Raw genomic sequence first — 27,040 nt, forward strand, 5'->3', positions numbered from 1 at the left:
CCTACTATTACAGGGAAGGGCGGTGACGTCACCGCTCTGGTAAGCCGGCTCTTACACACTCACTGGTGGCCGTATGTGTTACATTGGTGTCAGGAGTGGGATGGGATAGCCCTTCGCCGAGGACGGTGAGTTAAGCGGGGAAGAGTGTAACGGATACGGCCACGGGCCGACCTGTGTAGGCAGCAGGCGAGGGCGCCCACCCAAGCTCCATTGCGTTACAATATCCTGTCTTTCGGAAGAGTGTCAAGGCTGAACTGGAGCGATTTGCAGATGCTAATTTTTAACGGAGAAGGGTGCCATTTCTTTAAGGAGTTCCAGTTCTTATTTTCTGCCGCTCATTAAAAGCTATATGTGAACACAGACAAGACGGGTAGATTTCTGAAAGGAAGCTATGACTATGTACAGTAATTACTGTTCAGTTTGGTTCTCTTCACAAATGTTGAACTTGAGAAGTTAAGACTTTGGCAATTAATATGATTTACTACTAGAACTCTGTACTTTTTTAATTAATAAGCTTATAAGTAGTTACATGGGAAACTCAGAAATAAAAAATGCAGCAAACAGCTACAACACCTTCATTCTTCCTGGTGCTGCATTTCAGCGGTGGGGGTTCATAGATGTAAATTCATTCTCTAAATAGCGTAGGTAGATGTGTCTCCCACTGCTGCTTTGTTTATCTTGTAGTTTGTTTGGAAAGCGTGATGCGTGATGCTTGCCTTCAGATTCCCACAGTGATAAATGAGAAGACAAAGCAGCCACCTCAACAAGCGTACTTCGCACAGTGACACTTGCACTTTTCCTTGTAACACAGATGGATCTAGTGCCAACTAAGTGTTATGTACCCCTTGGCAGTGTTCATGTGTTATTGGGATGCTTGGGCACGTCGTGTTCTCTGTGCATTGGTAAGATGATAACGTTTGTCCTTGGTGTTACAATTTTGCTGATGCTTGTAAGTGCAGTGCTCAGGGATCCAATACTGAATGCCACAGTGCACATTATATCTCATGTCAGTGATCAGAAGTAATGATTTTTAATCAATTTGTGGGCTGGCTCTGATGAGCAAATTTAATACTGCTTACTAAAGTTGCATTTCAAAGGGCCTAATTGATGTGGAAAGGGAAAGGATGCATTTACACTCTAAATTTAGAGTGTATATTATTTACTCTATATTAAGAGTAATATTTGTAAAAAAAACAACAACTCTGGTTTGAATATTTAAATATATTTCTATGAATGCTGCACAGATGCATGTGATTCAGAAGCATACAGTATTTACTGAAACTGGTGTGTCTTGGACCATGGGATAAAGCAGTGGTTCTCAAACTTTTTGGACCAAGTACCACCCCTGATCAAACCAAAGCATCCATGTACCACCTACTAGTCATCTTCACATAGGAACCCCAGAAAATCTCAATGACCAACATGAGCGCACATGTGTGCGCACACTCACATACACATATACTGTAATAAATATTATAATAATAAACTTTATTTGATAAAGCGCCTTTAAAGGTGGCTTCTCAAAGCGCTTTACAGAATGACAAAAGGAACAACAACAATTAAAAATAAACAATAAAAAAGCAGCATTTCAGTGAGAGGGATGAGCCTGTTTAGTCGAGGAAATGCAGCTGTGAATTCATTGGTCGAGTCTTGATACAGTTCACAACAGAGTCTTACAGATTTAAAATTGTCAGGCATTTTCTTGACTGCCAAGGCCTCACGGTGGATGCTGCACGGTGTCCACTTCATATCTGGAGCAACCTCTCTAATTTGTTCAACTACACCGCTGTGTCGGCTTGTCATTGCTCTGGCACAGTCTGTACAAACTCTGACGCGTTTTATCCAGCCGATGCCATTCTCTTCGATAAATTTACCAAGAAGCTGAAATATGTGCTCTCCTGTAGTTCCTGTTGGTAGCGGCTTACAGAACAGAAAGTCCTCATGGGACATGCCCTCAAACTCGTATCTAACATAAACGTGCAAATTAGCCAAATCAACTAGATTTACAGACTCATCTAATTGCAGTGAAAAGCATCTGCTCATCTTAATGTGCTCTATCAGCGTACTTTTGACATCATGTGCGCCATATCAATAATTCTATGAGTGACTGTGTCTTTTGGAGGGGGCAGCAGGTCGAGCTGTTTAGCAGCTGTTTCTCCACACATAATACGTGTCAGCTCTTTTGCCAACAGTAAACAGTGCTCTTCACAAGTAGTGTGGGGCTTACCTGCTTAAGCAATCCGCAAGCTTGCATTTTTCCCCTGTATAATAAGATTTTGAATAGCATTCTTTTAGAGATGTGATGAGATTTTAACAAAACTTGTGAAATCTTAGACTTTCTTGTGTTATTTCAGCAAAATCTAAAATCTAAATGTTTACCTAATCTTGAGTATGAACCAATCCCTAGTGTAAATTCTTGAAAGACCTTATTATCATGTCCATGAAATTCATGCATTATCTTATTGGACTCTTGAGATTGTCAGCTTTTTCAGCTTTTGGCCTTTTTATTGATTGCAGCTTTTAATTTCTTCACTAATGAGACAGAAGTGTCATTAAACAAATCACAGAATGATTTGGAATTCTGTTTTTTTCTTTTTCACTGGAGTCTTTTTTAACAAACGTGCAATTGTAATTTCTGTGCAATTTTAGAATCTAATTTAGAGTGAAAAATCTCTTCAGCAGTATGTCAGAGGCCAGTTTACATTTAGAAAATTAAAAAAAAGTTATCTTTCCTAGTAATGGAGTAAAAATGAAATTCTCTCATGAACTTGGTATATTAGTAACTTATCAAGGGAATTAGCCCCTTGGAGTGTTAGCCTCTTTTCTTCCTTAATTAGCTCATTTTTGCTGTGCCTAAAGTTTTATTTTTGTATTTGGTACTGTCCTTTTCAACATGATTACAAATTAGGAATCCTATGGAAAATTATTTGAAAAAGATTAAACAGGTTTGTAGCCTTGCATATACAGTACTTCAAACTCCTAAAGAAAGGAGTGGAGCCTTTCAGGCAAACTGTTCTCATAAGGGAAGTGAACAGATGGCTCAATGACTATTTTTTCATTATCCACTTTCTTCTAAATTTGTTTTGTTTCGATAGCATATCCCATAGTAATAAATACTCATTTTGCCCTGTTTCTATTTCAGCAAATGATTTTTCAGAGCCAAACAAAGGATAGTGACATGGTGAACCAGAGCAGTAATACACACGCCAGACTGTTTGAAAATTAGTTTAGCTGTAAGAATTGGCTAGCTTTGCAAATGATATATGGTCTTTTTATTGTTGATAATGAATATGCAGCAAGTGGAAAGGAGAAGTGCTGTTCTTTAAAGTTTAAACTTTCCAGTTCTGGGCTTATACAGTATGTTTATTCATTAGTGTTATTTATCTCTCAAGAAGGTCCAAGGTAATATAATATACTGTATGTGTGACATCTTTTATATCTGAGGCTTGGCATTTATTAATATGTAAATAAATTCATTCTAGGTGTTACTTTAAGTATTGCTTTTTTTTACCTATAAAGCATACTTGTTACCTAAGCATTTCATGTGCTTTTTCCACACAAGCCTGTCGCTCAATTGAAGCCTTATGAATATTTAATGACTCCTGTTGTTTGCCATCAATCCAGTTGTTTGGTCCTTTAGGGGTTTATTGTTTTGTGCAGTTTAAATTAAAAATCTAATTTCATCCAAAGGAATTTAAAATGGTGTTATTGACAAAATAATACTTTTATTTTTACATTAACTTTAAGGAGATTCTCTGTCCAGAGACAAAGGGTTTGGGATGTTAATGAATAAAAATGCTTTTTGAGTTCTCATTAAATATTGCCTTTGTAATTTTGTGCATGTCACTCTTGTTGAAGGAGGAAGAAAATGAAGGACACTTTGGAAGAATTACAGTAGTTGGGTTGCTCATGGTGGATTAAGCTGTTTGTACATACATTATTTGGAGATAAGGTTTGACCAGTTAAGAATAGTCTTCATATAATGACTGAAATCCTAGCCAGATTAAAATATAATGAAATTCAAATAAAATCAATGAATGTGTTTTCCAAGTTGCTGTTACTTTCCAAGTATATCTGTAATAAAATATTGCATATTGTAATAAACAATGTTTTAGTTAGAAACAGGCACATTAGATCTTAATTTCTGGGTTTCATTTTTCCCATCTCACCAGAAGTCAGCATTTAATAACCATGAGTTTAATTAAAAGTACTCTAGGGCCTAGACCCTATTATGCCTTTATCTGCTAACTGAAATGGATATAGGCATTTAACATTTTGGTTCATAGTTTGTGTATTGCACATTTTACACATCTTCCCACATGCTCCTACTGCACCTCACCGTTAGGATACCAGTTTAACAGAAATGGTTTTGATTTAACGTATTTACAATTAAGATGTTCTCAGGTTGGTTTGGGGACAGTATTAAATATGAAAGTAATTCTGTTTGCCTTGTAAGACATACGGCATATGTAAAATTCACAAGCTGTGATGTTTACAGGTAAAAATGATCTTCCAGTTATGTTAAATTGAATGAATTCATTTAATCAGGGACTTATTATTTGTAAATTGTAGTTGGTTATTTGGAAATATGTCTGTTTTGGAGATTCACTTTTTAATGTTTACATTATACTGTTTTCCAATAGGTCATTTAGTACACAAGTATAATTACAAAATAATATATTTAATGCCTTATATATTGATAATGATTTCATTATCTATCAGTTCTAGAATTTGTAATATTATCTGTATTGTTCAGCAGTATCTGGTTAATACAGCTTATGGAATAGAGGAGGTCTAAATTAATTCTTTTCAGACTTGTTAAAAATATTTACAATTGATTTTCCACTTATGTGCCTTGTATTGTATTACAGTCACAACTTTATTTGAAAGGTGTGTCTGAGGCCATAAATCTTGCCTTTATATGACAAAGCAAAATATTGTGTTGAGAAAAAAAAGGCTTCACTCTTCACTGTTCGAAAACCTTAGCTCTTCTGGCTTTGTCTTTGAAAAGTAAGATTTATGGCCTGAAAAGCATGTAATCATGCAAAATAATTTGAGATACAAATGAAGGTAATGGTAATCAGATGCAGCACTTTAACTGATTTCACCAACACAAGGCAACTTAAAGGAATGCATTATATGTTAGCAAAATCAGTAGGATGGAACATTTAGACTTGTTTCAAGATACATGCTTGTAATTCAGGGGGTAGCTGATCAGCATAAAAATGGCATTAACAACACCTATTGTAATTTAAATAGGCTTCAGCTTCCTATATTTATATCAAACATTCTATCTTGTCTTGGATATATGTTAAGCCTGAACATATGTTCAAATTTACAATCAATCAAAACATCCGAAGAGGTTGACTTGTGTTATGCATTAATTCACCACTGTGCTCTTTATCAATGTGCTTTTTATGTGACTGTCAGTTCCCAAAAGTCATTTGTCTGAGTAGACAAGGAAACTGTAGAGCAGGTATATACAGTAGAAATCATTTACTGATTACATTTTATCTGAGCTCTTACTAATAGGTATAATTGCTCGATTGATTGCATAATAGATCTGCAAATAGTTAAAGGTACCTTATCTGGAATGAATGGCATTTTTTAAGCGAGCAACTCTGAGACCCCAGCTCTAGAAGAAGCAAGTCGTTTTAGCTGTGGAGTTACAGTACCAAAATTAGTTATATTGATGGTGGCATCACAAAGTCTTCCAAACTTCAAAAGATTAAAAAACTGATAAATGCAATATTGAGGAGAAAAGATAGAAGTTGTAATAATAATAAGGTGTGCACCAGCACTTGGTGAATCTCAGTCTCATTCTGCTGGGGAGACGGCCTGACCTCGATCCAGCAGCCATCATTAGAACATAAGAACTGTTACAAACAAGAGGTCATCTGGTCTGTCTAGCTTGTTTGGTGGTTTGTAGTTAATTGATAAAGGCATCTCATCCAGCCGTTTCTTGAAAGAAGCCAGGGTATCGACTTCAACAATATGGCAGGGCAGCTGGTTCCATGCTCCCACAACCCTTAGAGTAATGACGTGCATCCTGTTCTCATTTCATAAATGCACTGCCATGCAGAAGAAGGATCATAGCTCTTTACTTGCTTCTGCCATGGTGATTGGTTTCTCAGAAAGCACCTTGACAATAAGTCGTGCAGAAAATTTTTTCAAATATTTAAAACTGTTAATTATAAAAAAGAATTGTAGACAAAATAGATGAAGCTTTATATAAAGGGAACATTTACACTGTAATGTGAAAGTTGCGTGCTTGCTGAATATTTTTTTTTACTTGAAGAAGGCTATTGTTCATGAAATCCCAGAAGTGACTTCAGGAGATCTCAAAACATGATTTGTGCACTTTGAATATATGCTGCAGCTTCTAAGTAATTAACAGTATAAAAACGTTTGTCATGCTTGGAATCAATCTGTTAGAATGTTCTGAGTCAGGACGACCTGATATTAAGAAAAGGTGCTTTACTTTATTAAAAGGCAGCTATCTGCATAATATAGATTTGTTTTTTTCAAGTCATATACCCCAATGTGCAATTAAAATCAATCCATTTTGCAAAAGAAATTAACATGAGAAGCATATAATTATCCTTCAGTTCTTATTTCACGGAAATGTGCTCAGTGATTTCTACTGTTTTATGGAGATTAGAAACTGGGAATGTACCATATAAAATGCAGAAATTCTAATATAATTAATCATTTGCATTATTCTAGACTTTACCTCCTGTGACAGTGTTTGAACTAGTAGAATCATAGAATATAATTTTTTGTCGTGCAGCAATGCCCACTGTTGATTGTTCTCCTGTACCTGTTAGTCAACACTATTGAATCCAATTAAGTACTGTTTGACAGCTTGGACAGTCTGTTCCAAGCTGTGTGTATTATTTTTTAAATTTTATTTAATTTATGCTTAGCACTTGAATCTAAAATTATGAAACAACTCTCTGTCAGGGTGCATTTCTTTCTCAGTTGCACCAGGTTAGTGCCACTTATTGTTAAATATCATGTGTTGTCTAAATTAGAAAGGCACAAACTGTTTATGTGTTTAATATGGAAATGTCTTTCATTTGTTCCTGAAGGGTAAATGTGAGGGACCGGGGTGTGAGGACACTCTTCTCTGACACACAACCTTCAGTGCCAAGTTCCACTCGGATCAGATTTAATACCTTGTACAAATGTCATGTACTTCTTATTACACACCATTGTGACAACTCTGGAGCAATGCACACTCTGTCATTTATTCAGAGGGATGCATGCTTTTTGAAGCCATTGGGTTGATTAAACAGGAAGCTGTTTTCTTAATGGTCTATGTTGTTCAGTTGAGAAATGAACAGAACAGAGAGTACAGTGATATGACATTGAAACGGAACAATGGTCAGTCATGCAGTGAAAGAAAATGAGCTGCATGACAAAACAAGTTGAAATAAATACAAAACAAGAACAGCATGGAGACAGATATGCACGGTATACAATATTTATACCAATATATCATCACTATAAAACTCATTACCTGGTTAGGTACTGTGTACTGTAGAGAAAGATGGCATTTGCTTTAGAAATGTAAACAGATTCGTTATCTCTGTGGAATTTCTTGGCACAATCTGCTTATTTGCATGTTCTCTGAAGAGGACACCTTATACTTTAACTCCAGTCATCACTGTTGGCATGCTGATCAGTTGCTCTGACTTTAATGTAAATGCACGGTTTAATGATAAAAATATACTTAGTCACTTGTGTTGTGATTATTTTTCTGCATTTAACAATAGAGGAAAGTATCTTATCTCCGATGTAGTGTTGAAAATTGACAGATTTTTGCCCGCAGAGCCATATTTCCCTTGTCCCATAATATGAAGCTGTTGAATTGGAAGTGTATCATTAGGATCAGGACATCTTTGTGTGAACATGGTCAGTGTAACCATGTGCTGAGTGTGAAGTCTAACACTAACATCTCCCTTCTTTTATACATTCTTAAAAAACATTTACATCAAATGCGGTTGAAGACGAAAGCTGTGCCTTTTATTATGTACTGTATGTATAATATGTTTGATGTATGTCACAGGATGAGAGAAGTTGGAGGTTGGATGAAAACTGATGTGATTTACAGTATCATGTTGCAGCATGCATTTGTTTATTTTAGATAGCACTGTGCATGTTCTAATTGGCCTGTGGGAGTTCTGTTTGGCACAAGACAATTCTTCCTGAGCATTGGAGGCAAACTTAACATTTGTTATTTATTCGGCCTTTTAATCTCCCAAAGCTCAGTCTTTCTGAATAAATGTCAACACACTTCTGTGTTCTAAATTTTTATTGTATTTTTTTAAATTCCAAATATTTAACTTCAGAGTTGGCAGCAGTTCCTTAATAATTTTACCATTGCTGAATGAACCAAGCCATGTTAAAACTGTTTACTGACAGAAGGTGCAAAACACTTTTACCCGCTATTTCTCACTTTTACAGTTAACCTGCTATTATTTCCTATGTTTCACACTTCTGAACTGTTTTGATAAAACCTATGGACCAGTTAATGTTTCCAGCGGTTTGCTGCCTTCAGGAAAACGCATGGGTTCTAATGTGTCTCAGAGTTTATGCAAGTAAAAATCAGTTTCTCCTTTATATATATCCAACATCCTTTTTCCTAGTGTCACCCAGCAGTCAGTGTTCCAATAAGTCCTCTGAATCGTGAAGTGGAAAAGGGTTTAGGGTTAGGGTTTAGTGCCAATGTCCATTTTATTTAGGTACAGGTATGGAGGTTTTTTACTTCTTAATCAATATAATGTTACCTTATTATAGATCACCAGTATAAGAGGTACTACTGTACATGAAATAGATTAATGAACCAGGACTAATGCACATTCTGTAATCATATCCAACACCACAGGTTTGGCCTGTATGACAAGAGGACTGCCTTAGTCTTACAATATGTTTTCTGTCCACAGTTACAGGTCTAGCATTATAATGTAATTGCATTTATCCAAATGAGACATATGTCTCATAGCAAAAATAGTGGCTATATGTCAGATAAAAAAAAAAATAGTACTGAACTCCATAAAGCAATTGAAAGCCAGCAAAGAGAACGGGTTGGAAGAGGGTAGACAAAGTTTGTGGAAGGACCAGGAGTTGGATGGACCGGCAAACGCAGATGATGATGATGATATACCTGTATTTTTGTTTTTACTTGGACTGTCCTGTTGTTGTAGCCATTTGCTTTGCTAAACGTGCAAATATGATTGAAGCAAAAAGGAACCAGTCATTTTGTATGTCAGTAGTTCTGGTTCTGGTACCAAGAGCTGATTTGCGCTTGTTGATATCCTACATAAAAAAAAAGATTTTCTTGTGGCTAATTGTACTTCAGGATTGACTTGCCTAGCAGGGAAGAAAACAAATGATCCTGGACCTTGAAGTCATTCTTTTTTCGAAACAATTTTCATTCCTACGAGAAGAGCAGGCTTATATGAGTCACTTTTAGTACGTCTGCAATGTATTTTTCACAGTTAACCAATTTTGTTTGCTACTGTGCACCACTGGAGCCAGGATCTTTTAGGCATTACATTGTACCCTCTATGTGCTCAGTAACCATGACATTAAGGACACTGCTACAACTTAACATTTCTATGCTGCAATTCCCAAATGGTCAGATACTGCCCCCTGATGATTAATATGCCCTCTTTTATTCCTCTGTACATTTTTACATAGCCATTTCTCTAAGCTTACAGATGACAGCATGCTTGCTTGAGTAGTTTATATTCTCATCTGCAGAGTGGTCCAGTCGTCCATTGACCTTGTATTTTTTTTCCCTGAGTCTCTTCTTGATGAATTTCTTATCAAACAGTGGGGTAGAGATGGCCTTCCAGCTTCTGCTGAGTAGCACAATTCATTTTAAAAATGAGCTATAGTTGAGTAGTTAAATCAGAGCTGTCTTCTTTATAAAAAGAAGGAGAGATCTTTACCCTCTTCATAGTGTATTGCAATAGGAATCTCAAAGAGTAAAAGTATTTTTCAAAAAGCATATCCAATTACAGGGACTGAGCTTTATAGAACTTTATAGAACAAGTTTTCAAGTTTTTTTCCCTGATGTACTGTGTATTGAGCTTCAAAAGCAAGATGTTGCTTGGAACTGCTTCTAACCAATTCACAAAATTATTTTTATAATAACTATCTTTTTCTATGACAGTTATTTTGTTAAAGAAGCATGACATACTGTAGGTAAATTCCTTGATGCTGATCAATGATGGTTATAATAAAGCTTGATTATTAGGGATCCACTATGAAAGTATTAAGCTAGTGCAGTGTTTGTGCCCATCAATTACAGCAATAAAAGCTGTGCATTTGATGCTTTGCTCACAGTTCCAGTGTCTCCTGGGATTCTGTTCCATTCCTGTAGTAGAGCCCAGAAAAGCATGTGCCAGTTCACTGGTCTCTGAGGCCTCGATGTCATATTTCATCCCATCTTATCCCACACATTCTCACTGGGGTTTGAGTCTGGCAAGTGGGGTAACCTGGTATAACTGCTTTCTCCAGCTGGGATTTCTTGGAAAATCACTCAAAAATTAGTCATAAATGACCAATCAATCGAAATGATGCCAGAAACATTCAATTAATATGCAATATCAGTGTATTATTTTAAGAACTTGCATTGGTGTACTGACACACTGAGCATCAAAAGAGAAATATAATTGTAGATGCTGAAGTATTAATAGGACTATAATGAGGAAGAGGGTGTATATATAGTAAAGAACTGAAAATGTTCATTGAATGAGAAGACTTATTAGCTATCTGTTTGGTCCGTCTCTAAAATCTGATATTTGAAGCTTTCTGTCTAGTCATGTTTTAGTTGCAGAAGAGAGGAGATCTACTAAAAATAGATTTCAGAGATCAGAAGTTAAGTAAAATGCATTAAGCAGTAGGAAAGAAAAAAAACTGAATTAAATAATGAAATTGCTTTGCTAGTTAGAAAAAATGTTAAGGAAAAGTTGTTGTTTTGAGCAGTATGGACTTAGGTTTTCTTATTTAAGATTTTAAGATATTGGAAGAATGTGTTCTTTTTCTTTGGTCTCTCAATAAAACAATAACTATATATCTAGTGAAAAGTCCACCTCAAATATTGTATATATTTTGCTGTACATTGCTCATCAGTTTTTTGTGTGCTGATTTTCCAGTTTCTGATTTGATGTCAAAGTCAGCAATAACAAGCATATTTTTGTCTCATCCATGTAATTAATGATTGACATCTATTAAAGGAATCATAAGGTTTTATTTTAAGAACTCCTGTATCTCAAATTAGCTGGAACTAATTTTGCTGTGTGGAATTAATATACTGTATCTGATCTCTTCCAAAAATACGGTGATGTGGATGAGAGCTGATAATACAATGAACAAAATTAACTCAAGCATGCTATAGAGATACGGGAGTATAGAAAGAATTCCTGCTGATAAAGCCTAGAATGACTACAGTTTTAGCAAATGGCGAAAACATTTTTTCAGTTTAGCTTATAGCAATATGTAAAAGTTGTTTTTAAACACATTATATGTGCTGTTCATGATTTCTTCTTTAGGTTATATTTTATTGTTTTGAGAACATATTATAATTAAATATATAATTCCTTGAGGAGTCTTCTTGTAGGGAGGCTTAATGCAGTATGTTATGTTATGCTTTCGATAGATGTTGTTGTCTCATAAATGAACTATGCTTTGAATGCTAGTTTATAATAATAATAATTGCTTACACTTATATAGCGCTTTTCTGGACACTCCACTCAAAGCACTTTACAGGTAATGGGGACTCCCCTCCACCACCACCACTGTGCAGCATCCACCTGGATGCTGTGACGGCAGCCATAGTGCGCCAGAACGCTCACCACACATCAGCTATCAGTGGGGAGGTACAAGATCCAGGTACTGACCAGGCTCATACCTGCTGAGCTTCAGTGGGTTGCCAGTTGTGAGTTGCAGGGTGATATGGCTGCTGGCATATAGTTTAAAACATAAACTCATTAATTTTATTTAAATTATTCAGTACTATAAAAGATTGTGTATGTCTCTTTTGTGCCATTTCATATCTCATTTTACCCTAACTGAATTGTATAAGCTCTTCACTACTGTATTAAAGCATATACAGTATGTTCGTTAAACTGCCTTCTTCTTGTTCACTCTTAAATTCAATTTGTTCATTGGATTTTCAGGGAAAACAATTATTACATAGTTCCACATACAGTAATGAACAAATGTGAAAAATCCTCATGGAATGACAGATGTTGTACCTAACCAAACTGTGTAAATCCAACTACAGTATAATATAAAAACAGGAAGAAAGGAGTACTTACTTCTTGTTGACTTGAGCTACTTCATAATGGGCAGCTGAACTCAGGATGGCAGTGAATCACCTGTTATGTACCAACATAAGATTGATTTACCCTTCATTTTATTAGATCTGGGATCTAAAAAGCAGAACAGAATTTGATAGTGGTACTGTAAATCTAAATACAGTAGGCTGTGAAATGGGCCAAAGTAAAAATATATACCTGGAATTTCCATATGATTAATTTATTAAAAATTGATAGTTCCCATCAAGTTGTATCCTGTTTTAGTAGAGTGCTGTTCTAAAAGATCACTGCTGTTTGTTTTCACATAGCTCAGAAAGACTTGGGCACAACTGATGACCACATTGACTCATAAGAACAGATCCTCATTTCCGAAACTAAAGCCTGGCAAGTGTGTTTGTGTTTGCATGGTGCCAAGGAGCTAGGCCGTTTTGGTTAGCTAAGAGGAATTGACGTGAAACTGTTTAAATAATGTTTTTGTTTCCTTAAATTGTGTCCTGATGAACAGAACTTATATAATTCCCATTATCATATATAGTGCGTGTACCTACTTATATATATATACCTACTTATCAGAATATCCTCTGGTTTTAATATCCTGTTTTTTTTAATGATAAAATTATTTTCTGTAGCTGAATTTTTTGTCATGCACTTCTCTGGATATGTTTCCCAGGGAGCATTTGAAATGTGGTTCTTCAGCGGACATGATAGATAATGGCCACATGCTGCATTTCGATTCAAGAAAGTTGCCAGAGCACATTTTGCACAGAATGTTTACAGAATTATTCATACAAAAATCGAACTTTCGAATGCAGTGTTATATTTAAAAATGATGAGGTGTAACTTTGTAACTGTTGGATCCAGGGATTGCATGTTTTCCCAGTGTCCACTGGGCCTCTCGGGTGTTTGGTTTTCCTCCCTGCTACTGTGATGGACTGACGTCACATCCATGGAGAACACAGCCATATGTTCTTTGTCTTGCCTTGTGCCCTGTTCTTCTGGGACAGGTTGCTATTGCCAAGACCCCTGCCAAGTCTTTTTTGTTTTTGAGAACAGAAAGAAATATTCTCTTTTTGCTAGTTTGATTTTGTGGAGAAATAATTGGCTTTCTGGTGATGGATGGAACAGTGGTATTGAAACAAACTGTAACAATTGGAAAGTTATAACCGTTTGTACGGTGCCCTTCCTATTCATACTCTTGTTCAATGATGCTGAAAAATGCATTTACGGAAAGAAAATATTTTTGTTCAGATGAAATAAAAAATTAGTTTTTTTTTTTAATGCAAATGTCTCATTCTGTTTTCCTCAGAATGGTGTGTTATTTAAAAACCACAGAGATCAAAATTATGCACACCCCTGCAATCTGCAGTCTGTACTTTATACATACACCTGTCTCTTTGATCATACAGAGCAGATGCTTCCTGTAGTGTTTTATAAGTTTCTGGCTTGTGAATATAAATAAATGCTGTTACTGTTTTCTTTTGAAGTTCTGAGCAATATTAACATCAATTAACTGCCTGAAAAAAAGTCACTCTGGGGCTATTCCATGGAAAAAGTAGGGTATTAAACATCTCAATGAAAATACATTTAACAATGTAATTGCTGCTTAGAGATTATGTGCTCTACTTCAGTTCATAACATTTAGAGAGGTCTTAGATTTTTGTAATATTGGATTTTTGATTGCAGGTTTCTGAATTCTTTGCATAACATACAGTATTAAAGGCAATATAGGTGTACAGAGAAGAGTTTACAGATTGCATATACTGCACTGATAAAGCTTTAACCTTGTGAAATTCAATTAGGTTAAGAAAAAATACAAAACATACTGTATATGGAGGATTGAAATGATACTTCATTCTACTATAATCATTTTCAAGTTATTTAGTGTATATTACAGTCACCTACTGTCCTTTCTAGATGCACATGTTGGTACTCTATGATGCAGTTGAATTAGTGAAACATTGTGGATAAGTTTCTATGCTGAAGGATGCAGCAGATTCTCACACATGAACCCCTTTAGTCAGGACTACGGAGTCCCAGGCCTGCCTCCACAGTTTCATCCCTAACACACTGAAAATCTTATACTACTGTTAACTTCACAGACCCCTTTCTGTGGAACTTTGTGTTTCGTTGACAGATATTTTGCGAAACACACTTTAGAATCATTTAGAATCATTTTACAGAGATTCTAAAGTCTCTACTTATTTGGCCATAAAAATGTCAGTACAAATTGAATGTATGTATAACCCGTCATCTTTTTAAAGTAGATGCAACACATCTTTGTTAGGAGTATAAATCAGATTTCATATCTACATATACTGTATAATGGGAATTGTATGCATAAATCTGCAATAAGATGAGTAAAGTCATTTCAAGATTACCTCTTTGTGCCTTTAGATATATTTTTTTTAAAAGCAAGAAGGCCCAACAGTATGGACACATTTATTTCTATTACAATTGTATATTAAATGTATGAAATGCGATTAAACACCAGGTTTCAATTGCTGTACTGTTTTACAGAAGATACTTTATGACAAAGAGCAGGGTCTGATTGCCTGCTGCAGTGTTTTTTTATTGCCATTCATTTTGAAGGTTGAAGAATAACCTTTAGCTATTGGATGAAAATGCCATTGTTCATCACTAGTGTCTGGTCCTATTAAGACAGGTTCTCTGGAGGGTTTTCACTAAGCCCAGACAGCCACAACAAAATAACACATACAGTAGCTGTAACATGTCCTGATGTTCCACTTTTTTAGAATCTTCCTCCTGTACTACTTATTCATGAAGTGACAGAAAATGAAGGAGACTGGAGTATTCTGCCTTTGTTACCACAGTAAGTACATTACACCATGGCTGACAGATTAGAAAAAAAGTACTTTAAGACAGATAAAAGCCAAATTGTGCTTCATGATATCTCGAGAGTGTCTGCTTTTAAACAGTACTAGTTCCCAAGATATTTCAAGTGAATAATTAAATATGTAAGGTCTGTGTTTGTCCCCTTGCTGTAAGGTTCTTGTGAATGTAGTAAAACGTGGAAGATGTGGAAGGCAGAATCATTAAATTTGTTTCTGATGAGCTTTTATTAGTTTTACAATATCAGCTGAAGGACAGACATATGGAACCTAGTTGTTCACCAACAGTTATATTTTAAGCTTTTATCTCTAATTTGGTTTAAATCCTCTTGTTTTCCAGCTCTAAATCACTAGCCTATTTATAAGACATGAAATGTGACATATTCAATAACAGCTAAATCATGAGGATAAAATATTTAATTCATCTAATGAGTTTGTTTAATTAGTTTAAATGAATTTGTAATTAAGAAACATTCTTAACACATTCTGTATGGTTTCTGGGTTCACAAAGATCTTTGTTACATCACATTTTTAGAACTAACATTTATAAATTAACAATACACAGTTAAGTCGATGTAAATTTATCCTTTTATCTCTTAGTTTATCTGCTTCCTATGGAAGGAACTCATCTTGGATTTTCTTCTTTGAAGAAGAAACAAACTTGAACATCGGTAAACTTCTTCAGATTTTGAGGAGGTTTGACAAGGATAAGGTATGTTTGTTTTTCATCTTACATTTGTTGACAAGTAATTGTTTTACACTTACTGTAGGAGGGAAAGGCTTCCTGAGTTACTTGTTTTGCTTTCCTACCAAAGTATCTTTTTAGTATCTTTTTCACTTTAGAGCATTATGATAAGGACTATCTCATGTTTGTGCACCTTCAAATAAGGTACAGTATGTATTTAAAAAGGAATGAGTTAAAAGATAGAAGCTGGACTCTGAAAGGATTATCTGTTCTAGTTACTGATGAAACCATCAGTTGCTTTGTTCAGGGTCACACTCTAGTGACCTTTTTTTTCCTAATTCCAGATTAAGTTCTAAATGTGATTAAGTTGGCTGGTCTGGCTAGCTCCGTGCACTTGTCTGGAGATATAATTGTCAAATAATTTGTCGATTATAATTTATCAGTAAGTAATGATACATTATACACTACACTAATCATACACTTATACACCAGCATTTTAAACTCATAATGAGAAGTAGTGAGACATAACCAACACTTCTACATATTTGTAAGATATTTTGTTGTACATACCAACAGTTACTTTTTAAAACAAGAATATGAGAAAAGAAAGAGAGAATGTAATTTCTTCAGCTGTGGTTTTCTGGTAGTTCTCAAGGGTTGAGGAAGCTCCATTAAGACCTCAGAAGTCACTGTTATTCTTACCAAGTCACTGATTATTCACCAGTGTAATGTGCTGAAGACCCTCAATACTCTTTAAAGAATTCTAGAATTTTAAGCATTCTAGAAAGTAAGCATTCTGCTAACTTCTGTACTGACCGTTTAGCTCTTATCTTCTACCAGGCTTCTTCCTCTATATTAATCAACAGAGAAGATGAGTGACTGTTCTTTGATACAAATTAGAACAGTGCCAGTTTAACTCCTGCTTAAATGAGTTTAAAAGAAAAGATCTCTCACTGAGAGCTCAGCTGTGTCGAGGCCTATTTTACTTCCTGTTGAATCCCATCAAGCTATATTGTCTGTGTGGTTTCTGGCTGCCAACTTCTCTATAGTAGTGTGATTTTTAATTCTAATCTTAGATCATTTCCAAACTTAATTGTTTTTTTTCTTATCAGAGATCTGTTGTAACTGAAAGGCATGTCATTACAAACCATTGTATGGTATGTAATGAAGTATACTGTAGATCTTAAATCTTGAATTAGATTAGTTCAGTCTGTCCATCCTATTAAAGCATATGCTGTGTCCGTTTATGCAACTTAGTTTCATAAACTAATTTGAAACTAATGGTCTTTTTTAATCATAGCTATGCACAGGTGTATAAGAACTTTTGAAGCCTGATACATTGGTGTTTACATTTGTGTTTCAGCAGAAACATTTTTTATTAACGGATTTGTATGGACCTAAAATGAGACTTTGCTCCATTTCCTTCTGTGTTGCAAAATGTGGCTGTGTAACTGTGAAACTCTCATCCTAGAACTGTCAGGGGCTCTGAATCTGTTGATATTTTTAAATCACGTTTTGATTTTGCTTCTCGCAAAGTTTAACCATGTTGTTTTTTTACACATTCAAATATATTGCCTGGGATACATTCAACGTCTGTAAAATGGAACACACAAATGTTTAAATTTTCTTGTCTGTTTTGTGAAGTGCTTTGCAAAGCCATAATTTGAAAGGTACTCCAAAAAGTACCTATTTATTTTTATGCGTGTTGGGAAAAAATATAATTCCTTTCTTGTCTCTTTACTCATGTACTTTGACAGCAGCAGAGGGTTGTTAGTTCTGCATTGAATGTTTGTCTCGGAGGTAAAAGTGACAGCTGAAACTGGCAATGTATTTCACTCACGTAAACAATATTCTGGAAAAAACTCATTGTGCTCAGAGTAGAGGCAAACCTTTTAAACAGAGTTTTTAGTTTAATAATAATAATCCTTACACTTATGTAATGCTTTTCTAGACACTCCACTCAAAGTGCTTTACGGTTAATGGGAACTTCACTCCACCACCACCAAAGTGTAGCACCCACCTGGATGATGTCACAGCAACCAAAGTGCACCAGTACATCCACCACACATCAGCTCTCAGTGGGGAGGAAAACAGAGTGATGAAGCCAGTTCATAGATGGGGATAGGTAAAGGCCAGTGGGTAATTTGGCCAGGAAACCGAGGGTAACACCCCTACTGTTTTTGAGAAATACCCTGGGTTTTTTAATGACAGTGTACCTTGGTTTTACATCTCATCTGAAGGATGGTGCCTTTTTAAAGTATAGTGTCCCCGTCACTATACTGGGGCATTAGGACCCACACAGACCTCAGGGTGAGCGCCCCCTACTGCCCCCACTAACACCTCTTCCAGCAGCAGGGCTTAGCTTCAGAGGGTTACCAGTTGTGAGTTGCGGGGTGATTGATGAAATGATAATTAAAAAGAATGATTAACTACAGTACTTGTCATGTAATCTATGGTTTCCTTTAATTGAAAATACACAGACATAAGAAATAATATTAGTTGTTGAATATCAGTTGATACGATAAGATTTCCAAAACTCCTGTACAATTATAAAAAAAATTCAATTGGAAATGGTCTTTTTTTAGAAACAGTCCCTGCATATTTTTTTAATTATTATATTCTGGATTATCCCAACTCATAGTTTATTTTTCAACATTTCACATTTTTCTCACTGTAAAGCTTTAGTTATGATACTGTTGCCAAGAAAAATAAGCAAAAATGAACAGCTTTTCTAAAATAATAAAAGCATGATGGTGAAATGGAACATCTCTATGTCAGTTTTATGTTACCTTTTTTCAGAATTTGTTTTTTTTTTGGGGGGGGGAGTGGGAGGGAATGAGGGATACAGACTCTTTTTCCACAATTTCTCTTTGGTTCTGTTATTTTTTAAAAGTCACTTTCCTGCATGAACTGAGAGAGTGCTACTGCAGAAAAAAAACTTTTCTCAAAGCGACTCACTGTAAGTGGAAATGATCTTTTTTGAAATAGAAATACCTGCCTGCAGGTCAGGCTTTAAGTAAAAGGCTTGGGGATTTCAGAAGCTGTTGCTTTCATGCTTTCAGGGTTTAAGTCTTTGCTCCAATCCTGATGGAAAGTTTGGGAGCAAAGAGGGGTTTTCTTTCTTATCTGCAAATCATTAATGTGGCAGCTGTGAGCCGAGAGGACATTCCTAACACATTTCTATTTTTCTATATAATTAATTCCATGTGAATTTCAAAGAACAACATCTGAGCTAATGTAGTTTAAATAATACCTTCTAGTTCTCTTAGTCTGGCAATCATTGCCAAAACCAGGGAGTATTCACATTTGATCATAATGGTATCGCAAGGTAGGCAGGTGTGCTGTTAAAAAGCACAAGCTGTACTTTTAGGGAAAAAAAAACTTCTGGGACAGTTAGGGTTTAGAATTGAAACATTGGTGAAAATATCATTAACTGTTGCATGTTGAATTATTTAGTTTAAATTAGCGTTCTGAATTAATCCAGAACGTTACTTCCTCTGTTAACATTTATTATGAAGCAGATAGCTTACATCTAAAAAATATGAATGATGGAAACAAGGTTTGGTCTTATTCCAAAAAGATTAATCCACGTTAACATTTTCTCTGCATTTGTTAGAGGCATTTTTTTAAAGAATATACAGTATGATGGGTCTGTAGAGAGGATGGTGGACTTTAATTCTGAAAGTGAAGTGATGGGCATTGCTTGTTTTTAGATTGTTTCCAAGCACAATCCAATAAAATCAACTTTAAGCCACTAAAGGTTGAATTATTGTCAGCAAGAATCTTATCTTAATGATGTGTCTAGGGAAAAAAATAATGAAGCCTTTCTTTTCATTACTTGTTTGGTTTTCACTGTTCCTTACATTAATTACTTTAATCCCAATTTAGGCATAGCTTCGTATTCACATTTTGTTAATTTATAAATGAAAAATAAGAACATTCTACATTCAGAAGAATTCATTTTCAGTGCTTTATGCATGCATGGAATTCTGTAGATGCATCAGGAGAAACCTGAGACCAGCAACAGATTTTGTTTTTCATGTTAACCTATTTATTGATACTGGAAGTAATTACTAAAATTTGATATTTTTCTTGAATACCTATAGTCTATGGGGTCAAAATATTTAACACTGTCCTCTAATTACATAAACCTTTGTTTATTGGTGAATTCTTCTTCTTCTTCTTTTTCACAGCCTTAGTCCTAGACTGTCCTGGGGTCAGCTGCTTTGGTTGCTCTTCTCCACTTGTCTCTGTCGACCACATCTTCCTCACTCACTTCACATACCTCCAAATCTTTTCTCACACAATCTATCCATCTCTTTCTAGGCCTGCCTCTTCTTCTGTTACCTTCCACCTCAAATTCCATTACCCTCTTTGTTACTTCCTCAACGTCCCTCCTCATGATATGTCCATACCACCGTAGCCTCGCCTCTCGCATCTTCTCAACCACATCCACCACCCTATATCGTCTACGGATTTCTTCATTTCTGATCTTATCCTTCATTGAAATCTGCAGAATCCATCTCAACATCCTCATTTCAGTTCTTCTCATCAAGTTCTCTTCCCTCTTTCCAACTGCCAAGCATTCAGCTCCATATAGTAGTACAGGTCTAATCACAGTCTTGTACATTTTGCACTTTAACTTTCTAGGAATTTTCCTGTCACATATTATTCCACAGATTATTGGTGAATTACAGACTATAAAATATTTTTGACAATTCTTTGTGTCAAATTTTTAAAAGGGAACAGTATGGCAAAATACCAAAAAATGTGAAAAGGGGACCTCACAAGAAAGAGAAAAAGAGAAAAGGGAAGGTGTGAAACAAGTTGTGAAGATGAGAAGAAGTATCAGGTTTTTATGCTGTACAACTAAAGTGGGATTATTTTGTTCTCAACAGTTACTGTGCTCTTGGTTTAAATTGTTAAATGTGAAAATCTTTTCCTGAGGACATTGTCATTAAAAAAAAGTTAACTACTCATTTGGAACAATAATTTGGACACTTTTCACTGTCTTCATTTTACAAAAGACATACTGTACTAACGTTTGCTGTCCTTTGCAACAGGAGTGGTTTCTAGGGAAACCACTGCATGACGAAGAGTCCACCATCATTCACCACTATGCCTTTGCTGACAACCCGGCTGTTTTCAAATACCCGGACTTTGCAGCTGGCTGGGCACTGAGCATTGCTCTCGTAAACCGGTAAGGCTTCTGAAATTTTAACTGTTCCGATCACCATTTTTTGAAGTTTTGAAGAACAATCAACAAGGCTTCTCCCCCCCCTTACAGTACCTTATCCAAAAGCACTTGGTTTTTAACATAGCCACAAGCCAGTGACATCCTCCAGAGTTAAAATACAAACCATTGAATTCCAAGTTTCAACTTTAGCACCATGTTGAAGCATCCACACCTGCTTTTATATTCTGCCTTTATTTCTGTATTTGAAGTACTGTCCCAATCAGTCACACACAGATATTCACCCAGCCTGAGGATTTTTCCATGCTCTTTTTTCCATGTGCTGGACTATGCTTGGAACGTACTGAAAGGAACAAGTAGAATCACACCAGTGCCTGTGTGCCACTGCTTTCTCTGGAGAGCATGAAAAGGCCTGTGGACAGCTCTGCAGTATCTATAGCAAAGAATCTGATTGGTTTAATCAGGGGAGCCATTTGGATGGAAAGCAACTGGGGTTTCACCACACCTTCCTTGAAGCCAGTCATTTGCTTTTAAATGATCACACAAGAGCCTCAAATTCCCTCTAAAACTACCCAGAGATTTGTTTTCCTTTTTATTTATTGATATTGCTTATTAATTTTCAGGGATGCACAAAATTAATCTCAGTGGCTGTTCTTAATTAATTGATAAAAACAGACTCAAAAATGCTCTAACAGCAGTGGATAGTGAATTCACTATACAATATTTTCCTTGTTGCTAAAACACTCATTCTTTTCCCTGTTGCATTCCACAGCTCAGACAGTATTTAGGATGTGCATTTAATAAGCTTTCATAAATGTTATTTTTTCATGATACTAATTGATTTTTCCTGTAATTGTTTGTACTTCATTCTGAAGAAAGGAAGCTGTTAAGAGTACTATGTGTCCCTGGATCAATGTTAGTAAAGATCTGATTAATTTTTATGTTCATAGTTCATCAGAACATGTGTTTATCCTTTTATTTTGTAAGTTGCATGACTAATATTAATGGAAAAAACTTGATGTTTCAGGCTTGCAAACAAAGTGAAAGATGAACCACTTAAATCAGATTTCACTATTGACTTGAAGCATGAGGTAAGGGCAACATTTATTGTCAATACATTTATTATTAAAATTGGTTTTCATTTAACAGGTAAATTTGAATTGAGTCTTTTAATATGTCAGTTTTGATTCTATAAAAAAATAGGTTTCATATTATAAATTCCCAAACGCAGCATAATTAGACCTATAAACCTTTATTCAGTAAGAATGTATAAACTGATATTTATATTCAGTTTTTCAATATTTTGAACCTCTTATAATGAGCTATCTGATAATAATCTGACTTTGAATCTGAAAACGTGGGATTTGTCCTGGGTGCAGAATTGTATTTTCTGTCTTTGTGTTTTGTTCATTAACCAGTATTTTGAACCATTGGTTTCTTAGGTATTTTACTGTTTTAAAATTATTTTTATAAGAATGCCATTAGTGCTTGAATAGAACTAATGTCACTAACAAAGAATAATATGTTTGTTCTCTCAAAAGTGAATGCATATTCATGTACAAGAATGTGTGTGGAGTATAACCTCATGTGGAGAATATTTCAGTCCAACACCAATGTGCTGCTGTGCCCAGTTAGTAGGTTTCAGTATGTACATTGAGATTTACATGTAAATTAGATTGAGATATATGATTTCTAGGAAGAAGTTCTGGAAAGCAGAGCTCCATTGAATTATTTTTAATTGCATCAGAGATGTCAGGCTTGCTCAACTGACATTTAATTAAATCATTCTTAATTTGCTCTGACAGTTTTGTGAAATGTGCAAGAATTAAGTTTTTTATTTCACGAGTTGTTCCAAGCCTTACTGGCATCTCCTCAGCCTATATTTCATTATGCTTGATAGAACGTCAATCAAGAAGATGGAAAGTTTTTGTTTTGGTCGTTTGTATTTAACAAAAATAGTACATCTCTAAAATGAGCTCTTTTGAAACGTCTGAAAATCATCTCACTTGTGATTTTAAAGTTTCAGGATTCAACTTTATTTTGAGTCTCAGGTTATATAGTTTTACTTAGCATTAAGGAATCACTGAAATGAGGCGATCATCTGATTGATCCAATGTGAGTGCAGTGAACACCTGAAGTGTTCCAACCTGGTTGGAATTTGGAAAAGGATGATTAAAATAAGATTCAGACTGAACAGGTATCTATATTATATGAAAAGGAGGAAATGAAGAGATAGGTTTTCAGTTCATGTTGTCTTAGCTACTTGTTTGTTTCTCTGTTTGAAAGATCCATTGTGCTATGGAGCGTCAGTATCTAATGCAATAAAAATCTTCATCTTTACTATAATAAAAAGCATTATTTAGTGTAACTAAATGTTCTAGTCATCATGAAGAAATACTCTATTTTAATCGAACGCATGTGTGTTTCACATCACTGCAGCATTATGCTTTTGTGAATACAGTACTTGGCCTGGCATGGTGGCAAGCTGCCAGTCTCACCAGGGTTTGTGGAAGCAGTCACCACTTTACCACAGTGACTTCACAGTGGATTTTCTTTTCTGCATTGAAAAAAACATATTTTTTTTCACGGGAGCATAGTGATAAATATGAAATGATTATATGAGAGGTTTAAATATATTGCTTGTAAATATGTAGATCACACAAGCAGGCTTTCAATATAAAACAAAGCAAATTTAAAGTACTGTTAATATTCTAAATTATTCATGAAATATTTTCTGGCTCAGTTCACTCAGAATGTGCTTAATCCATCCATCCATTTTTTAACTGCTGCATTCAGTTCAAAGTTGCAGGCAAACCGGAGCCTATCCCAGCAAGCAATGGGTGATTTACAAGATAGTGAATACCCTGGGCAGGATGCCAGTCCATCACAGGGCACTCACAGACACGCACACACTCACTTCAGAGCCAGTTTTCCCAGAAGCCAGTTAACCTACCTGTTTGTTTTTGGAGTGTGAGAGGAAACCGAACCACCAGGAGGAAACCCACACGAACTTGGGGAGAACATACAAACTCCACACAGATAGCACCTCAGCTCCAAAACTGAACCCAGGGCCCCAGCCCAGCAAAGCAGTGACGCAAACCCTGTGCCACCCTGTGTGCTTAATATTTGCATAAAATCATTTTAATTAGCAGGTTTTCTACAAGAATTGATATTCTTTGGAAGTAATAACCTATTCTAATTTAAGAATTGCCAGTTCAGCAGGTAGTAGTTGGTAGCAGTAGATATACCCGGTACAATATAATGTAAATATATAGTCTTCATATGATCAAAAGGCAAAACAAAAGAAAAAACATTATTTTGCCAACGGGAAAACTCTAAGAAGTGAAGACTTGAAGTCTTGTGTATTACACATTGAAGAGACTAGTATTATAAGCTATATCTGTACTTTATTTTCACTATTTTCATTTTATTTTTGAATCTACCATGATACGTACCGTTGTTGTTATTTCTGTTTAACTGCAACAGAAAAACAGCTTACAAATGAATCTCCCTAAGCTGATTTGTGGAAGTGTATTGGGAAAGTTATGTGGATTTGTACGGAGATCAGCTGCCCATTGGTTAGGAATTTGGCTGGTTTCACAAAAGCCTCTTTCAATGGTTGCAACCTTTTGTTTATCCCTTATAAATGTATCTGAAAATTTAGGGTGTTTGTTGCATAAAAATACATTCTCAAGTTGAAGGTACCCTTGAATGCTGTTTGTGCTATTTTAGTTGCATTCTGCAAGTGGCAGGAAGATTATAATAACCTTGGAGCCTAGCATGAATGCTACTGAAAGCAGTTACGGTATTGTATATACAACAGCTGGCTCCTTTCAGTGTTGGAATCTTTGTTACATGAGTTTCTGCCATGCCTAGGTCTCAGAGCACCCATGCCTCTGCAGGTGTGCCCAAACGGATTGAAACCCTTTTCCTAAAGTGAGTTCCCGGGGATACAGTATGTATAGCAGCTGCTGTAGCAGAGCATAAACCTTGAGTGAATACAGTGCTGCTCTGCCCTGAGCTTTTTTCATCCCAAGGGGAAAAGATAATGAATGTTGCCTGAAGCAATCTCTGCTGCCAAGCTGAGCAGGCCGGCTCTTCTGGCATTGTGGTACTGTAAATCCACGAGCATTGGATTGCAGGGGACTTGGCTTTGGTTCCCTCGTGGGACAGTGAGCAGCAGCTGCTTTGCTGCTGTAGAAGCCATGGCTTTTCCTTATGCTGTGTCCTCTCCTGAAGGTGTTCACATGCATGATGTTTCACAAGCTGCTTCTGCTGGTGAAGTAACTTGAGCATTGTCAAATTAGTGTTCATCCCTCATGGAATGCAAAAAGAGTTTAAAATTTGCATAAACCTGTTTTTATGGAAGTGGAGTTTTGAAACCGTTGGCAATAAAATTGTTTTTTACAAATGCTTTGATTTAATTTGCATGGCAGTTAAGCAGGCTGTCTCTTTTTTTTTCCTAAATTATTGAAGAAAGATATAAGATGTGAAGAAAAGGTTAACTGATTCCTTTCTGCACAAGGACTGGGGTTCTTGTGACAAAGACATTCCAGGCTTAGAGTTATGGCAGGAAAGGGGGATAACTGATAAGGGTTCCAGATGCCCCCCTTCTCAAGGAAAGAAACTTAACACTGACCATTTGGCCAAAGTCTATGAACTGTCCAAGCATCATGACCTCCCCCCATTACCATAGTAATGAGCTACGTCAGAAGCGGCAGAAAAGGGCTATATAAACTGGAAGTTTTGTACCGGCACTTTGAACAGTACTTCAATTTTATTGTTCCTTGCATGCAATAAAACTAATCTGTTTAACTTCATCTCGGGATCCAGAACTTATCTGTCTGTTACAACATTATCAAGTAAGGATAGTCTGCAAATGCAATGTACCATAAAAAATGCTTTGTCCAGCTCCACCCAAGTAAAGTTAACTGACAGAACCTATTTTAACTACTACGAGCCCTACTGTACCTTTCACGAGTGTAGGAGTGTGTTTTCACGTCAGCTGTAGTGTATTGTAAAGCTGCAGATATCTGGGATTCAGACGTGGGGCTTTGTCTCAGATACTTTTTCCACCTGATTTTCAGCTCTCTGCATTTTATTTGCTGACAATGATGTATGATTTGTAAAATCACCCTGTTTTATTCCGCAGCACAAATACAAGAAGGGAAGTAGACGATCTATAAATATTTTACCATTATTCATAGCCTTTTTTATTTAAGAACTTCATCCAGTTGTTATTTTATTTTTGCATGATCCTTGACAATCATAGTGCATTACTTTCTGACTGATGCAAATAAAAAATTAGCAACAGTTTGTTTAAAAAGACACAGTGAGGGTTATGGGGTGGGGGGTGCAGGTTAAAAATCTGATTGTGTGATGCGTGGCCACAATATATATATCATGATTTAACTGAGAATGTGTTACCAATGAAGTATTGGCTTCAGCTCCTTAGATAATTCAGAATGCGCTCAGAATGAAGTCAGTTGTGACTTGTTTGAAAATAAGGAGTGACTGCCATGGGACCACCTTGCTCTGAGGGCAAAAACGTTTTGTTAGGAAATGAGCATATTGCACTTTATTTCCTAATGTTCCAGCTGCTTATTTCTTATAAATACTGTGCTAGAGATATATGTCTGTTTTTTTTAAATTAGACTGTAGCTTTGGGAACACTATGTCCATGTTCGTTTTTTGTCAATTCTAAAAGTTTGCACACCCCCAGAGCATCTTGAAATCTTCCAAACAAAACAATAATAATTGTTAAGTCTTTCTTAACAAGGAGTTCTTCTTTGGATTTGTAGTTTTTTTTCTTGTCTTCGAGTGCTCTACGCCTGGAACGCCTGAAGTGAATACAGTTTACAGCTACAGCCATTCTCATCCCTTTTACTCTTTTCTTCTTCTCTGCTCTTTTTCTTTCTTTTTAAGTTTTCAGGAGCCTTGACCTATATATATTTAATTTTGACTTAGTATACTCTTTTAC

General features: G+C 35.8%; 1 protein-coding gene across 4 annotated transcripts in view; it reads left to right on the top strand.

Moving 5' to 3' along the window:
- Positions 1 to 27,040, top strand: part of b3glcta (beta 3-glucosyltransferase a) — an 89,244-nt gene that overhangs the window by 36,015 nt on the left and 26,189 nt on the right. For all 4 annotated transcript variants that reach the window (XM_069190137.1, XM_069190138.1, XM_069190139.1 and 1 more), the window contains exons 5-8: positions 15,086 to 15,162; positions 15,782 to 15,893; positions 20,930 to 21,066; positions 22,088 to 22,151. In XM_069190137.1, the coding sequence (XP_069046238.1) occupies positions 15,086 to 15,162; positions 15,782 to 15,893; positions 20,930 to 21,066; positions 22,088 to 22,151 (390 nt within the window). The remainder of the gene's footprint in view (positions 1 to 15,085; positions 15,163 to 15,781; positions 15,894 to 20,929; positions 21,067 to 22,087; positions 22,152 to 27,040) is intronic.

This window comes from Lepisosteus oculatus, chromosome 5, assembly GCF_040954835.1.
Source record: "Lepisosteus oculatus isolate fLepOcu1 chromosome 5, fLepOcu1.hap2, whole genome shotgun sequence".
Classification (NCBI taxonomy): domain Eukaryota; kingdom Metazoa; phylum Chordata; class Actinopteri; order Semionotiformes; family Lepisosteidae; genus Lepisosteus; species Lepisosteus oculatus.